Here is a 17,218-nt window from a genome sequence, read left to right as displayed (position 1 = left end):
AAATTTTTCTCATTTTAACAATGTTTTTACACTTTGAATGCTGCTTTCTAAACATAAACATGATATCAGAGCTTCTGAGAATTATCGTTATAGCTTAGAATCAGTTTATCCATATGTTCTGGTACTATACCTAACCAAGCTAATTCTAATAGCTTTCATTTTCATTTTCCGTTCTAAGAGATAGTATGACCTAGATAATAGGTGAAGAGAAATGGTATAGTCAAGGGTCACTTTCTTATTTCTTCACCTTGAAATAATAAGAATGTCTGTTTCCAACTTGAGTTTTTGGACACCATAGTCCTACTTCCAAACCACAAATATCTCTTGCAACTATAACCACTGTTACAGAAAGAAATGAGAAACATTTCTCATAGGAGACATGGGTAATCCACATTAATCAGCTGTAGTGTACATCGGGGAGATGACATTTCAATTAGTATTTGTTATGTGAATTAGTCAAATGTTCTGTGTCTCTAGGATACCGAAAGTGTGGTCCAGAAGAATTTAGTTGTGCTGATGGGCGGTGTCTTCTAAATACTCAATGGCAGTGTGATGGAGACTTTGACTGTCCTGACCATTCTGATGAAGCACCTTTAAACCCAAAGTGTAAAAGTGCAGGTACAGAAATATATACAATACCGTGTTTATTCTAAAGTGTTTTCAATCGAAAAATTGTGATTTTTTGTCTGGTATAGTATTCAATGAGAGAAAATGCAAATTATTAAGCATGTGATGTTTCTAGTGACACCATGCAGGGTACTAGTAGTTGACTATGTGGGAAGCTAGTTTTGGAAATTTAAGTCTGTGCCAAAAATATAAAGATTTGAGGCAGCGGTACTGCTGAATTCACCATCCTGTCTTCCCCACTGCCAAAAATTCATTATATCTTCATGTATTATTTTATATGAGAATAATTTCACTGTATTGGCCTATTTGAAAATTCAAATGCAAAAAAGTTAAAATTTACTGAGAAGTAGTCTGTATTATTCATAATTAGGCAAAATGAAACAAATTGCATATCATTTGAGTATACATATATTAAAAACTTGGTCTGTTTATCACTTCTGTATTCCAAATACTAAATATATAATCATATATTACAGAATATGCTCAATTAATTTTTTTCTCATGGACTTTACATGATAATGGGCTTTCTTTTAGCCTGTATGATGATGAGTATTGTTCAAGTCGTCCGGCTATTTTCCATAGCTGTGTTTGGAACAACTAGTATTCACCACTGATGTCTGTTTTATACCCTGACTTCAAAATGTGAATGTTGTATTTCCAGGAAGAAAAGAATTTAGGAATATCTACCTATTCTAGATTCTTAGGTTTTAGTGACATATAATTTCTCAGAGACCTATGTCTTGAGAGAATTGTCAAACTATCATTACGCTTTTGAACTCATTCTTCACAAAATAGAGGAGGCAGAAATAGTTCATTAATTTTACTATGGATGTTTATTTTGATAATTAATTTTCATGATCAAGCTATATTTGCAATAAGTGTTAAACATGAAAGTACATTTTGCCCTTGGTTTTCTGAACTTTATGTATAAAATATTATACTGAATATGTAAAGCATTTTATATATACTTATATTATGATTTTTGACACACGAGTTAATGATATTTATGAATGTTTTCAACAACTGTAGTATAAAACAATGGCATGCCCTTTATGTTCCATTTGTTTTATTTTTTTTCCAGAACAGTCATGCAACAGTTCATTTTTTATGTGCAAAAATGGCAGGTGCATTCCCAGTGGAGGTCTTTGCGACAATAAGGATGACTGTGGCGATGGTTCAGATGAGAGAAACTGCCATATAAATGAATGTTTGAGTAAGAAAGTCAGTGGATGTTCTCAAGACTGTCAAGACCTTCCAGTCAGTTATAAGGTAGGTACTCATCAAAAGTAGCAAATCATATGATACATTAGAATTTGAGATTAAGAAACCTATTTAATCCAATATAGATGAAAAAGTTTAAAGCCATCATAATATTAAAACAAATTAAATGGAGAGTGTCTATATGAAGATACCACAATAGCAGTGTGATATAAAAGTTGTGAGAATATAGTTAAGAAGACAAAAATAAAATTGAAGCATTTTTCAACATATTCAGAGCATAAAGGAAATAAATAAACCATGGTCAGAGACAATACTGCTATGTTAATAGCTGTATAAATACATATTTAACTCTTAAGTTTCCATTTCTTCCCTTATTCTCTCTCCAGTACATCTTCGAAGTGGAATGGGCTAATCATTTACTACAACACTGGAGAATACAATATTTTTCATACAAACAAGAAGGAAAAAACCATAAACTATGAATTATTAGGACTTAGTGTGAATATACTAAAATAAACCATATGTAATATCCTAATTGTTTTTTGTAAGTACCACTTCCCCGAAGAGGATGATTTGCTGACAGAATCGATGTACAGAAATAGCTTCTAAAACCAACTCTGTTTCAGTATGTTGGAATGATGGACAAAACTAACACAATGTTGAAATGTAACGTTGTATATTAGGTTAAAATCAATTTTGTAAGTATGGAAAACCTCATTAAGAGCAATTCCTTTGAAAATTAGTGTTTTTAATGGAGCAACAACTCTGTATGAATCTTCAATAGAACATAACTACTATAAACAACAGAGGCAGTCTAATGAAAATTAGTACTATTACAGGGTTTAGATTTTGTTCTACCGAGTTCTGCCTGGGGGTACTGCGCACGTGTATGGACACAGCATTTTATCAAGAGAAACCATGATGAATTGGAGTGTATCCAAATTTCTATACCCAGAAGCATTAGAGTCTGGAGCACGTCTTCAGAAGAAGTTTTGCCTAGAGCAAAGACGATTTGCTAGCTGTATTCACATACCGTATATGAAGTACTCTAATAGGGAACATAGTTAATCTGAGTTGCTTAAAAGATTGGAATTAAGAGTTGGAAAGCAGATTCTGTTCAATACAAGGAAGAAGTTTCTAATGTTAGAACATTCATATTGGAATGAACCACCTCACACATCACCAATGAAAGTGTTTCTGCAGTAGCTAAATGACTTTCTTTAAAGGATGGTAGAGAATTTATGTATGGCAAAGATGTGGGGCCATTGTTCCTGCCAGCCTTAGCATGCTATGACAAGCCAGTTCTATCTAACAGTAAATTCAACTGAACAACCAATTTGCAGTTTTTAAGTTCTGAACTTCTGATATTATTAACTTAGCTGCATGGTTAGGTTGGTTAGGATTTTACTGTATATAGACGTAACCTAAGAACCACAATAATCAACTCCTCCCTGCAAAAACTAGAGATAAAAAACTGAAACACCAAGAAATATATATTTTAAAAAGTTTTTTAGACCCAATATTGTATTAAGAAGAAGTGGTTTAACTTGTAAACTTAAAACATGAACTCATTCACAAACTATATTACACGCAGAAAGATACAAAGCAAATGAGCCAGTACATCTTTTAATGAGATGAGCATGCATCAAATAATTAATTTTGGCAGTAAATATTTTAAAAACCAATGAAGCAGAAAAGAAATGTTATTGATCACTTGTGTACAATTAACATAGAAATCTTTCCTGAATATATCAGGGAATGTGTTTTAGAATTATTGCAGGTAACTAATTAAAATTTTAAGTCATAGCATTATAAATAATTATTTAGCTCTATCATATATACAGTTAGGTACCACATAATGATGTTTTGGTCAACAATGTGCTGCTTATACAGTGGTGTTCCTATAGAATTATAATACCATATTTTTACTGTACCTTTTCTTTTTTTATTACACTTTAAGTTTTAGGGTACATGTGCACAATGTGCAGGTTTGTTACATATGTATACATGTGCCATGTTGATGTGCTGCACCCATTAACTCTCATTTAACATTAGGTATATCTCCTAATGCTATCCCTCCCCCCTCCCCCCACCCCACAACAGGCCCCGGTGTGTGATGTTCCCCTTCCTGTGTCCATGTGTTCTCATTGTTCAGTTCCCACCTATGAATGAGAACATGCGGTGTTCGGTTTTTTGTCCTTGCGATAGTTTGCTGAGAATGATGGTTTCCAGCTTCATCCGTGTCCCTACAAAGGACATGAACTCATCATTTTTATGGCTGCATAGTATTCCATGGTGTATATGTGCCACATTTTCTTAATCCAGTCTATCATTATACCTTTTCTAAACATATGGTGAGAGATGTTTAGATACACAAATACTTAGCATTGTGTTACAATTGCCTACAGCATTCAATATAGTAACGTGCTCTACAGGTTTGTAACCTAGGAACAATATACTGTACCATATAACCTAGGTGCATGATGGCCTATACCATATAGGTTTGTTTAAGTACGCTCTATGATGTTCACACAATGACAAATCACCTAACAGAGTATTTCTCAGAACATATCCCTGTCATTAACTGATGCATGGCTGAGTGTGTGTGTGTGTGTGTGTGTGTGTGTGTGTGTGTGTTCTATGTCATACATTTCAAAGTAGATTTATTCGTGCTTATTCCATGTGTATTTAATGTCTATGATAACAAACTTGGTAGTAAATTATAAAACATATAGAATATCAATTATATACTTTGTGACATGACATCAAAAATAAGGTTTGATGTCATTTTAAATGCCTGCATATAAGAAGTATTAGCACACAGCCATACCATATTTGGAAACTGCTTTTGGTAGAAGACAATATCATACAGAAACACATGTTAATTCACACTTATTTTAAGTATCTTGAAAGATTCCTCACATATAAATACTTGTTTATTAATACTTTATAAATGCCAGTGTTTTCATTTTGTCTTCTCAAGAAGCTGTAGAACGAAGTGATAATTCTAGTTAAAATAGACAAAAGTATTTAATCCTTCACAAGGTGTGTACTTATGTTATCAGACAGAATTGCTATGATGTTTTTAAATATGTAAACATGTAAAAGCTAGTTAATAATATAAAACATCTATTGATGGAAATATGACTTGTACAAACATTCAAGATGAGACCAGAATCATAAATAAAAGATTTAAGCAAAGGTTCATACCAAATATTTTACATATTGTGTTCATATTTATGTTTATGCATATACATACAGACGTATATATTATGCATACAAATATATGTCATATATATGACAATTTGTTGATAGGAAACTGAGTAAAAAGCTTTATGTACAACAAGATGCTTCTACCATGTTGCAAAAATATGTGAGCTGATAGATTTCTCTGTTTCAGAGAATGGTGAAAACTATCCAGCAGCCTACTTCTCCTTGTAATATAAGCAGAACATGACAAGAAATCATCCTCTAAATTCTGCAATAAAATGAAAATTGCTTACAAAAGCAAAATTTAGACCTTATGGACTGTGGCCAATTCGCATGTTTGCAGTAAAACAAATATAATGTATCTAACTATTCAAAAGGGAGTAATAACATTTAACTGAAGCAAAAATCTTACTTGGATAGGAAGGATAATTTGCCATGTAAAAATAAATGTACTTCTGGGAGGGAAAAAAGTTATGATGTATACAGTAGAAATAAAATGATCAATATTTGTCATGTTACCTGAAAAGCTGCAAAGGAATTTTCCTGAGAGAAATAGAGAAGGCTTAGTTATTTTTTCTGCTAGCTATATTTTCTTATAAAAATTAATGTAACTCAAGAAAATTCTCAATAATTTGGAATGGTGAGAAAAATTAAGATGAGGCTGAATACATATAATTCTCACTTTCATAAAAATTGTCTTTTTTAAGTGAAAGAGAACATTCTAATCTTATTTTCTATAAAATATCTTTGAAAATGCAAAAGATTATTATTTTCTTTCATTCAATTTATGAAAGTTAATCTAGTAGAATTTCCTACAGATGTCTTTTTATTATTTGAGACCAAAAATATTTTTATTAAAATAGATTAACAGATTGAGAAATACATTGTTTTTTTATAAATGTTATTTCAACCAAAATAAAATTTTTAAAAATTTACTGTAAATCTTAAACTTTTGTTTATACAATTTTATATTATGGTAACATTAATCAATTTTACCTTCAGGAAATTAATTTCCCATTGTGTGTTTTTATCCAAGCCATCTATTTCATATAGTACTTCTATAAACTTGACATGAGGCATTCAAAGTGATTTTCAGAAACCCCATTACAATAGTGATGCACTTTGTTTCATTTAATAATACTGTTTTAGAGGAATTCAACACATTCTATAAAATTTCCTTTCATTTGTCCTAAAATGACTCTTGATTCAACACTGCTCTGTATCTACTAATTGGAACTCTGGCTTCTGACTACACAATCACTTGGCTTAATTTTTAGGCCTATCTGGGATTACTATCCCGTCAAATTTCTCATTTTCTTTTTTTTTAATATTTCTTTTAAAAAAATTGAATAAAAAGATATAAAATTCATCATTTTAACCATTTTTTTTATGTATACAGTTAATGGCATTAAGTATGCCATTTTCTTTGGCCACAGTTAAGTACCAATTCCTCCTGGTGGCAGGATGGATCTTCTCAAGGAAAGTAATATTGTCACTCAGTGAGATATAATGAAGGGAGTTTGGGAAATCAAGCTGTGGCTTTTGCCTTCAGTTTAACCCATGGGATTGCTAAGTGGGTTATAGAGATTTTAAAAGTCCATTATAATTTCTGAGCATTATTAGATAAATTGTTGGTGTCAGTTGTTAAACGTGAAAGTGCTAAGAGCTTAAAGGGTTTCATTTCCTGTGAACAGAATTGGGAAAAATAATGATTTATCCTTTAATTAATTTCAGATGAAATTGATGTTACTTGGTTGCTTTCCTCTCCAGTATTGAAAATGTTTCTTGTACTTAAAAATAATTCTAATCATAAATTGTTTCCTGATTATTTATTAATATGGACATATATCATTCTAATATCTTTATCAATAAATTCAAAGCTCTGCCATCACTTTTATCTGACAATAAATAAATAAATTAATTAATAAAATAATAAATTTTATCCAGATTATGAAATATTTACTATGGAGAGCTCTTGAATACTAGTTACTTTTGACATCTCAGAAATCCTTCTTAACTCACATCCTACTCAATACTTACAGTTTCCTTTATTCGAAGACCACTAATCAGTCTGTGATCATAATCATCTGGCCAAGTATAGGTTCATTTTCTGTAATAATAATTCTCACATGCCACTTGGCAGGGACTGAGAACAGAGCTAAAAGACAATGACCAATCAAACTACCTCATCGTTTTTAGGAAGGCAAAAAATACACGTGGCATAATGTTTGTAGCCTAAGAGTTGACATACCAGTTAGTTAATACCATGTGTCATCAGAAGGACAAATAGAACATCATAGAGATGCTGAAGGAAAGAGTTATGATACAAATTGTTTTAGTTATTGAGATAAAAAACATCTACATTCATATTACTGTTTATTCAGACACCTACATATCTAGGTATGGAATCAAACACAGTCGATAAATATTAATTGAGGATTACTATGTATTAAAAATTTCAGTGTGTACAAGATCTCATACTGGCCTTATCTGAACAACTCCATCTTCATGCTATTGGATTTCTCATCAACTAACTAAAGATAATATTAGATTGGTACAAAAGTAATTGTGATTTTTGCCATTAAAGGTAATTGCAAAAGCCACAATTACTTTTGTACCAACCTAATAATATCTACATTATACATTTCTATACTGCTCAAATGAAATAACATATGTGACAATGTTAAAAATTTTCAAAACTCCATGTAAGGATTAATTCTTATAATTGCTAAAATATTCTAAAAAGGCAATGTAATGCAATAGAAAAATAAGAAAAGAAGTAGAAAGTTTCACTCTTTTTTTGTTTGCTTTGCCAGTCTCTAACCACATGGCCTTAGCAATGTCAATTAACTTTTACAATTTTGCCAACTTCAAAAGATCAGATGAAGATATTTGGGAGAGTGCTTTCTAACTAACTTTACATAATATACATAATTCCCATCAAAGGTCAAATGCTGGGAGACAGAAAGACTTGCCTTTATCTATTTTCAAGTGCTTTTCTTGCTTAATGCTAAAGAGATACCCAATAGTAAAAGACAGTGACAATGATATGAATTGATTATGCTCGTTTTTCTTTTCCCAGTGCAAATGCTGGCCTGGATTCCAACTGAAGGATGATGGCAAAACATGTGTAGACATTGATGAATGCTCTTCAGACTTTCCCTGTAGCCAGCAATGCATCAATACATATGGGACTTACAGGTGCCTCTGTACAGATGGGTATGAAATACAACCTGATAACCCAAATGGCTGCAAATCACTCTCAGGTATCAAATTGAACTTGCCCACTGATCCAACCTCAGTTATACATATGGATCCTGAATTTTATAGCCATTCTTACTGAATTCACTCCTCCTTGATGTTTCTGAAAAATCAAAATTCTTCTCTACTTCCCTTGATATGAGAATCTGTCACTCTGATTTTGTGTGCTCTGTTCATAATAACATTGCCTTATGGCCTTGTGAATTATTGAATGTTTTCTAGATTTTGAGAGTGCTCACAAAAAAAAGGAACTGTCTCTAGCACTGCTTCCTGCTGAATCACATGTTCTTGGGAGCAAGTTTTTGGCTAAAACTGTTAAAGAGACTATTGTGACATTATTATAATATTTTTCATTCTCCCCTCCACCATACGTACATACATATATGCTAGAGAGAACAACAAGTTAACAATAAGAAGAAGCAACAATAGTAATAATAAATCAGCTATATAGGACTATTTGAATTCTTCCAGTGATTCAGCAAATATTGTTAAACTTCTTTTTATTCCAAGGAGTGTATTTGATCCTGTAAATTATACATTTAATAAAGCATGGCCCATAACTTTAATCCTTTAGGAGAGAAATCACAGACATTAAAATGATACAAAGCAATAATATGATGATGACTGTTAAATGGGCAAAAAAATGTTGACTAAGGGCATCTCGATTCCCCTTGTTTTTAAGTATAATGAGTCAAATATTATTGCCAGTTTCTTATATAGTTGTTCGTCAGTGGCAACATTTAAAACATTAGCTGTTTTTTCAACCACTTTAATAAAATAGCTATCAGAGATATTAATTTTAAAATATGGGTTTTTTAATGGGTTAAAACTTTACACATTATGAAGAAAAAAAATTAACTCCTTTCAATTTTTCATTCCACCGTCACTTATCCTTCCCTGAATCAATTTGAGGATTATTTGGAGACAATTTTTTTTTTTTTTTTTTGAGACGGAGTCTCGCTCTGTCACCCAGGCTGGAGTGCAGTGGTGAGATCTTGGCTCGCTGCAAGCTCTGCCTCCCGGGTTGACGCTATTCTCCCGCCTCAGCCTCCAGAGTAGCTGAGACTACAGGTGCCCGCCACCACACCCGGCTAATTTTGTTTTTGCATTTTCAGTAGAGACGGGGTTTCACCGTGTTCGCCAGGATTGGAGCCCATTGTTTAATCTACCAATCTACTTGCTTTGGGCCATCTTAATGCTTGCTACATAATGCATTTAGTGACCTAGGACAAAAAAGAAGAGATTAAATCTTACAAATGACCAATGTTTCCATTACTTTAAACATTAACAAAGGATTGTGTAGAGGAGATGAATAGTAATGATTAAAATATGGGTCTTGTTACATTATGTATCCACACCATAGTTGTTTCTCATTAGCAATTATACTTAGAAACTCATACAAATTTTAAATATAAAAATGTGTTCTTAAAGCATTTATGCTTGTTAAAGCATAAATCTTGCATACAGATATTTTTTAAAAATTAAATATATTTAAATTGTAAAGAACAGAATTGCCTAAGCAGTGAAGTGGAACATGACTGATTAATTTTATATTTATAATTGAGAAATCTATTGACACAGTGGCAAGGCACCTTCAACTGGAGAGCCAATTCTTGTTGAAAAGTATTCTGAGTCTCAGTCTGGTCTCAAAAAGAAGATGAGAAAGACTAATTTGGGATCCCATCAAGGATGATAGAAGGGGGTATTTAACATGAGTGACATAGTATATATGGAAACATAATGTCATACCTTTGGTATTACATATTAATTACAAAACTAAAAGACTAAGGGAGAAAAATAATGATTTCAAACAATTTAAAAAGGACAATAACTCTATAACAGTAAATAATTTATAAAAAATCCACATTTAATTATGCGATTACTTTTTTAAGTGTTTTTTTTTTCTAATTTCTATCAACATTACATTTCTTCATTTGGCAAATAAGTTTATGCGTATGTCTTTAAAAAAAGATGTTAAAATGCTTGGGCAAATTATTCACCAAATGGATCTAGGATTATAACCACTGAGAATGTGGTCAAATTGATGTTAAATTATCCAGATGTATATTTAAATAAATATAAAAGAAAATCTTTCTGAAATTCTCTTCTTCAAGAAATCATTTTGTTTCCAAATAAATTCTGAAGAGAAAACCAAACAGTGGTTTAGAGGGTCTCCTGTATATTGAGCATGGTCAGATCTTTATCACGGTCTTTCCTAGATTCTAAAGTAAATGAGATACTGAAAGACATTGGACAAGCTGATAAGGAAGAAATAAAGACTATTAAAGCATTAAAAAAAAGACTCATGAGGAAAGGTAAAATTAATAAACAAAGATTTTAGAACCCGGAGTTCAGAAATTATTTAAGACAAGTCCTCAGGCAGGTAAAAGAGTATATATACGCAGTGATACTCTTGGTCTTCACTGAGGTCCTCCTGAAAGCATTAGCCACTTGATTATCAAGAAAAAATTTTCTGATCGTAAGAATGTTTTAGCTATACTGTAGGTTTCTAAGAGAGGTGAAGATTATCTTTTTCTGCAATTCATGCAGACAATCGGACTGTAACAGCAGATATTTTCTACTAATTCCAAATAAATTATCTGAATATCAAGAATAATGAGAGTAAGTAAGGGATGCTCTTAGAATTTTCTAAATTTTCTGTACTGCCTGTTTGTGTGCTGCCTTTTCATTCTACTACCAGCTAGATTGCTCAGTGTGATCCTTTTTAAACCCTGAGTCTACCAGATCAGCACTACATTTGAAATCACATTGCTGCTTAACTAAACTGAAATTATGCAGAGGGGAAAAGCATAGATACTTAAAGTCTAATATGTTATTTGTGTTGGTGTTTAGATGAAGAACCTTTTTTAATTCTTGCTGATCATCATGAGATAAGGAAAATTAGCACTGATGGCTCCAACTACACACTTTTAAAACAGGTATGACACTCCCAAGACGACACCGTAACATTTAACATGTGTACTAGGTATGTGTTAGAGCTGTAGAACTACCTGGCGATTAGAATTTGTGAAGCATATTTTTAGTTGTCAGGAGAAATATTTTCTTTGAAAATATTTAGTTTGTATCTGTTCTGCTCCAAATTTATCTTTGCCTCAAACTGTGTAACAGTGACAGAAATATGTGAAAGCACTGTCTAGAACAAGTGTGCCAAAATTAAGGTTATTTCTCATTTTTCTGGTATGTTTATGCCAGTTTTAAGTATAAATGAAGACCACCATTCCTGTGGTGTATTTTCAGCAACATAAAGAAGATTTACTTTCCTAAAAATATTTTGTTACTCATTGATAGATTCCTCCACTGCATTTTATAATAGTTTCATTCATTTTTCTTCAGGATTTAGTCTCAAGTGTTAAATATCCACTAGCTAGTAGGATATTGACTCATCCTGACAGAGTTGGATTCTTTAGTCTTCCTCTATGTCACAGGTTAAAAATAAACATTTCAGATGAAAATCCAGATTTCTGGCTACTCAGGAAAAAAAAAAAACAAAAAAGTGTAGTAGGGCAGCGCTCACATTCCTGATTGGTCAAAATCCAAGCTGTGTAGCAGCTGCCACATTGATGGAGAGCCCTGCTCTCCAGTTCACCAGTGTTTTCAGACTTTCCATGTGCTTAAGACATGTACACTTGCCTTATCCTCCATAGCCATGAGGTTTACACCCTTGTTCTGAGTATGGCGTGTGCCACCAACATCCACCATATCATACTGCTTCTTTCTTTAATTCTAAATCTTACAAGACTGAGTACAATATAAAATATTGTCATGTTGTTTATAAAAAAACTAACAAAAATTTAATCAAAATATAAGAATAAACAACTATTTCTTTAAGACATAAATAACATAAGAGAAATACTTAAGGATAAAACGTATATATAACTGCTTCAAGATGGAAAGTTTTTGCTGCCCAAATAGTTTCCTAGTTTATCTAACTTGATTTAAAATATTTTTTTTCTGTATTTTTAAACTTTTTCCTGTGCTTTTAAACTTATATCAAAATTATAAGATATTAAAAATTATCTTTCTTGGGATATGACTTCACAGCCCTTCTAAGCCTTTCTATAAATTCAAAGTTAGGTACATCAGATACATATTTTCTAGTATGGTCTCTGGAACAAGGACATGTCTATTTTTTTCACTAGGTTGTGTGTGTATATATATATAGATACTGAATATATATATATATAGACTGAATATATATATATAGACTGAATATATATACTGAATATATATATATAGACTGAATATCAGTTACCCTTCTTTAGCACATATATATATATATATGTATGTATGTATATACACATATATACATAACATTCTCACCATTTAGACTCCACTATCTCAGTTTAAAGGAATAAAGTTATCTCTTTAGAATATTTTTAAGCTCAGCTGAACCAGAAGTTTAACTAATATAGAACAATATTCATTATCTTCGTGACAGAGCTATAATAGAGCTTCAGTGATAGCTTCTTGCTTCATTTTCCTACCTTGTAGCTCAGTACATGTCTACCAGCATTCCTTTTGTTGTCTTTCACGGATAATGTGTTGTCAGAAATTGTTCTTAATGGAACAAAATGATTTTTTCCTCTATGCATCATTTAAGTCTATTTCACGTAACAGAACTACTTTAATGCTCTTTAAAAAAAAAAAAAAAAAAACATTTTAACATAGCTCTTTTCTCCTGGTGGTATCATTTTAGACTGTTGCCAGTCATTAGTACCTAAGTGGGGATGAGTTTCAGATACTTTCTTAGTGCAGTACATATGGGAATGAAGAAACAGTGAGGATGATGAAGATGTTCATGAAGGATCTGAATCTTTGGAAAGCAATTGATAATGGTATCCACTGAGTAAGGAAATAGAGACCCACAGAACCCATGGCAAGCCTTCTGCCCAGTTTTGCCTATGGGCTGCTGGGAATATGTCATTTCTTTCAGGGAACATATTTTTACTCACAGTTTCATCACAGCGTTATAGAAATTTTAAAGGCGTTCTAGTCAGTAGAAACCATTATCTTTGTCCAGAGAGTCTGTCCACATATGCAGAATGAAATAGAACATGGAAGTAATTATCTCTGCACATTTTCTCACAGCCAAAATAAATGAAAAGACAATATCCTTGTCTTAACTATTTGGAACTTTTATGTGCAGCTGATTAGGAAGAATGATTGATTCTAATATCACAAATTTTATTCTCTTTGTTGTAGTCAGTAACAATCTCATAAAGTTTTATTGCATAAAATTATAACAACTGGTGTAACTTTTTCTTGCCCTCTATATTCTACAACATAATTGTAGTAAGGTCAGCTATAACTTAAATTCATATAGTATATTTAGAAACTGTACTTTAATGACATACATTTTGGGAATGAAAATTAATCAAGTACCTTTCCAATATGTTATCCAATTCAATTTAAACAGTGTCTTTCTTCCAGTAAAATTGTGTGAGAAACAAAACACAATTTCCTAAATTAATCATCTCGAACCAAAGGGTTCAAGTCTTTAGCTACAGAAATGAAAGAAGCAAATAGGATTCTGATGAAACAAATTTTCAGCTCTGAAACTACTGGGATGACTAGTTTTTAGACATTATTTTGACCATGCCCCTGGCTGTTTTAATGTTTCTTGCATATGATTCTGCAAAGAGACCATTGCACTGGGATTAAGAGTAAAGCTGTAGAAAAATGACCAGCTTGGCTAGATAGATATGTTGGAATTTAGAGCTTCCATTTTTCTGCATTTGCAGCTTTAATTTATTATAGTTGACTTACTAAATTTGGAATTGGATTTTTATTATCTAAATTGATTATTGTAAAGAAGGAATAGGATAATTCTGCCATGACCGGGGATTGTGGGTAAATCTTTGCTCAAGTTAGAGACATGTTTCTCTCTATTTTTTCCCTGTAAAGCTCTCTAATTTAGCCACCTGAATTGCCAAGCCATCCAGAATCCTAACTTATTTACATTATTGCTCTGGAGAGAAAAGCAGTTGAACAGAAGGGATATTGTAAACTACTACTGGAATGAATTTATTAAGCCCTCTACAAACTTGCCTGGAACACATTCAATTTATATTTTAGAACTTTGACTTACTTTGCATAGGCAACTTCCTACATATATATGGTTATGTGCATTTAGTTAAGGAGTTCTCCAGTTTTTAGGATGTAAATGGATATTTAATGAATCTTTTGAATCTGAGACTGAATATCAGTTACCCTTCTTTAGCACTTACAGTCATTATTCGTGATTTATAGTGTTGTCAGTAGGAAAGATACCTGCATTTATTCATCTTGGCTTAGCAAGGAATTTGCACTGAGCTATATTATTGCCTTGTGTCTCTTGTTTACAACCTATGGCACGAGATTTTGTGGGGTTAGGTTATTACAGGTTGTCTTTGTAATCTGGACTTCAAGAAAATGAGATTGCTCATTTTAAGCCAAATAAAAGCATAAAATTTGAACCTATGATTTTAACACTATTATTACTAACATTTAGCCCTGCTGCGAGAAGGGAAAATAAGCAGTATTTGCCAGAACCTTCTCTTATTTGCTGCTATACATAGGACAACCCTTAGTCTTGAATGCCCTTGGAAAAAAATATCTGAAGAGTAATCATTAGCCTTGGCTTGACTCTTAGAAAGAACTATTTAAATCTAAGTCAGTTTTATTATTATCATCAGATTCTGAATTTTGAGAGTAGATGTTGAAACTAAGCTCAGACCTGAGATTTACTTTCCTCTTTCTCCCTCCTCCCCGCAACCAAACTAAAACAAATAAAAAACCCCTGCATCTCTGAAGATGCTTGTCTCGACCCATAGGACTACAGCTACTCATACATTTCCCTCTAAAACAATTTGAGACATAGCATCAGCTTTACGGTGAATATTGATGTAAGCAAGCTCTCCATAGATATAAAAACATGGCAGAGATCCCTTGAGGTTTTGCCAAATGTCTATAACATTATTTTCTAATCAATAGAATGTATATATTAATAAATTACTCAGTCCTTAAGGTAGTAAATATATAATCTTTAACAGTAAGTCAGAATTAAACTAATTCCTAGGCAATCATTTGAATAATTCTGCAGCTAAAAGATTCCTAGATCCTGGATGTACAGTCCTCAAATCGAATCAAATGTGAGAACTGCCAAACCAAAAAGCTGTAGCATCCAGAAACCCATCAATTTAATTTGTGTTCTGTTTTGCTACCTGCTAAAAAATGCATCACCATGAGTCCGAAGGGAGGCATTTCCTCACATTTCCACCGTGTGGAATAAAAACATGTTGATTACCCAGTTCCTCCTTGGTCAAATACTCACCCAAGGTTGTAACTTTTAAATTCTAATATCACACTGTATTGCCAAGGGGCCATCTGAAGCAGGAAGAAAGGCTCTTTTATATTGTTGGGACAAGAGCTTTGGGGGAAAGTAAAATTTCTATACCTTCTCTTCTGACTCATCAGATGGCTGTCCAGGGCTCATCTTAATCAGATGATCTATCTTTTCAATTTAGATATATGCTTTTTTCAGGCTCCTCCATGGAACAGACTATAATGACATAAAGTTTATATTTCATATTAACCTAAAGTGGAAATTGTAAACTTTATCTCCTTAAAAGAAGTTATTTTTATTTTCACGTTTCTGGCTATTTATTTAAAACCATTGTAAATATTTTGAAATGTTGTGGCCTATGTGGAAAATATTTTCAAATTAATATGGTATTTTTTAAACCGTATGATGTGAGGAAAATGTGAATATATGATACTTTTAATGAGAACTGGTAGCAAATACTTTATTATAATAAATAGAACTATTTAGTTTCAAAAGAAGACAGTGATTCCTGTAAACTCCTAAAACATTTTATAATTATTTCTATGAACTATCCTTGACAACATAGTCTTTTTTATTTTCAGGGATTAAACAATGTTATTGCTATAGACTTTGATTACAGAGAAGAATTCATCTATTGGATTGATTCTAGCCGACCCAATGGCAGTCGCATAAATAGAATGTGTTTAAATGGAAGTGACATTAAGGTAACTAGATATTACAATGATGGGATTGTTGAATATTATATCAGTATGATTGAATTGCATAGAAAATGTTATTTTATGATCATGATACTACTCATAAAATGCATTAGGGTGGTTTCAATTTCACTTTTGTATAGTGTGATTAAAACTTTAAATATGAAATATGAGACCTTTTATTCTTATGTTTCATTATAACACTATTACTTGCAATAACATAAACATCAAATTGAGTAAATAAAATATGGAACCTTATTCACAACCTTAGGAAATGGGATGGGTGCTTTCAGCTAGAAGGATTAGTGCCTGCAATTCAATTCTGTTGATTTAAATAAAAGAGAAAGTTGAGTCTAAAACTTTGTAATTGAAAAAGTTAAACATTAGAGTGTGGATTGAAATTACGATACCGTTAAAATTGAACCATTACAGATGTAAATAATTGAATGCATTTGTGTAAAATCATGAACGTCCTGATTGGAGAGGATCACATTTCTGTCACAGTTCTGTCATGTGTATGACCCATGTCATATTCTAGATATGAGCAACTTGGTACCATCTTATGTTATTCTGAGTTTTAAAATCAAATTACTAATACTATATATATATATATATGCATTAAAACATATTATAAAGAAGTTTTAAATTCAAGTGAATAAAACCCATCAATTATTTTAACTTTTTTGTAGCCATCTATAATATCATACATAATTTCATTTTTGGTGAAAGCAATCCATTTTAAAAATATTAATGAGATATTAAAGTGTGCATGTACAATGATGAAACCAATAGTAAGCTGGATTCAAGTGATTGAAAGTGGCTGTATTTAATAATGGTTTATATAATAAAAAATCAGTAT

The 17,218-nt window shown here is 32.0% G+C and overlaps 1 protein-coding gene across 2 annotated transcripts in view; it reads left to right on the top strand.

The window, feature by feature from the left end:
- The window catches only part of LRP1B (LDL receptor related protein 1B), a 1,943,477-nt gene that overhangs the window by 1,661,066 nt on the left and 265,193 nt on the right, over positions 1-17,218 (top strand). For both annotated transcript variants that reach the window (XM_055261032.2, XM_063631317.1), the window contains exons 54-58: positions 478-618; positions 1,709-1,896; positions 8,141-8,324; positions 11,173-11,258; positions 16,246-16,368. In XM_055261032.2, coding sequence (XP_055117007.1) covers positions 478-618; positions 1,709-1,896; positions 8,141-8,324; positions 11,173-11,258; positions 16,246-16,368 — 722 coding nt within the window. The remainder of the gene's footprint in view (positions 1-477; positions 619-1,708; positions 1,897-8,140; positions 8,325-11,172; positions 11,259-16,245; positions 16,369-17,218) is intronic.

The sequence above is a fragment of the Symphalangus syndactylus genome, chromosome 22, assembly GCF_028878055.3.
Source record: "Symphalangus syndactylus isolate Jambi chromosome 22, NHGRI_mSymSyn1-v2.1_pri, whole genome shotgun sequence".
Classification (NCBI taxonomy): Eukaryota; Metazoa; Chordata; class Mammalia; order Primates; family Hylobatidae; genus Symphalangus; species Symphalangus syndactylus.
This window is presented reverse-complemented; position numbering and strand designations above follow the sequence as displayed.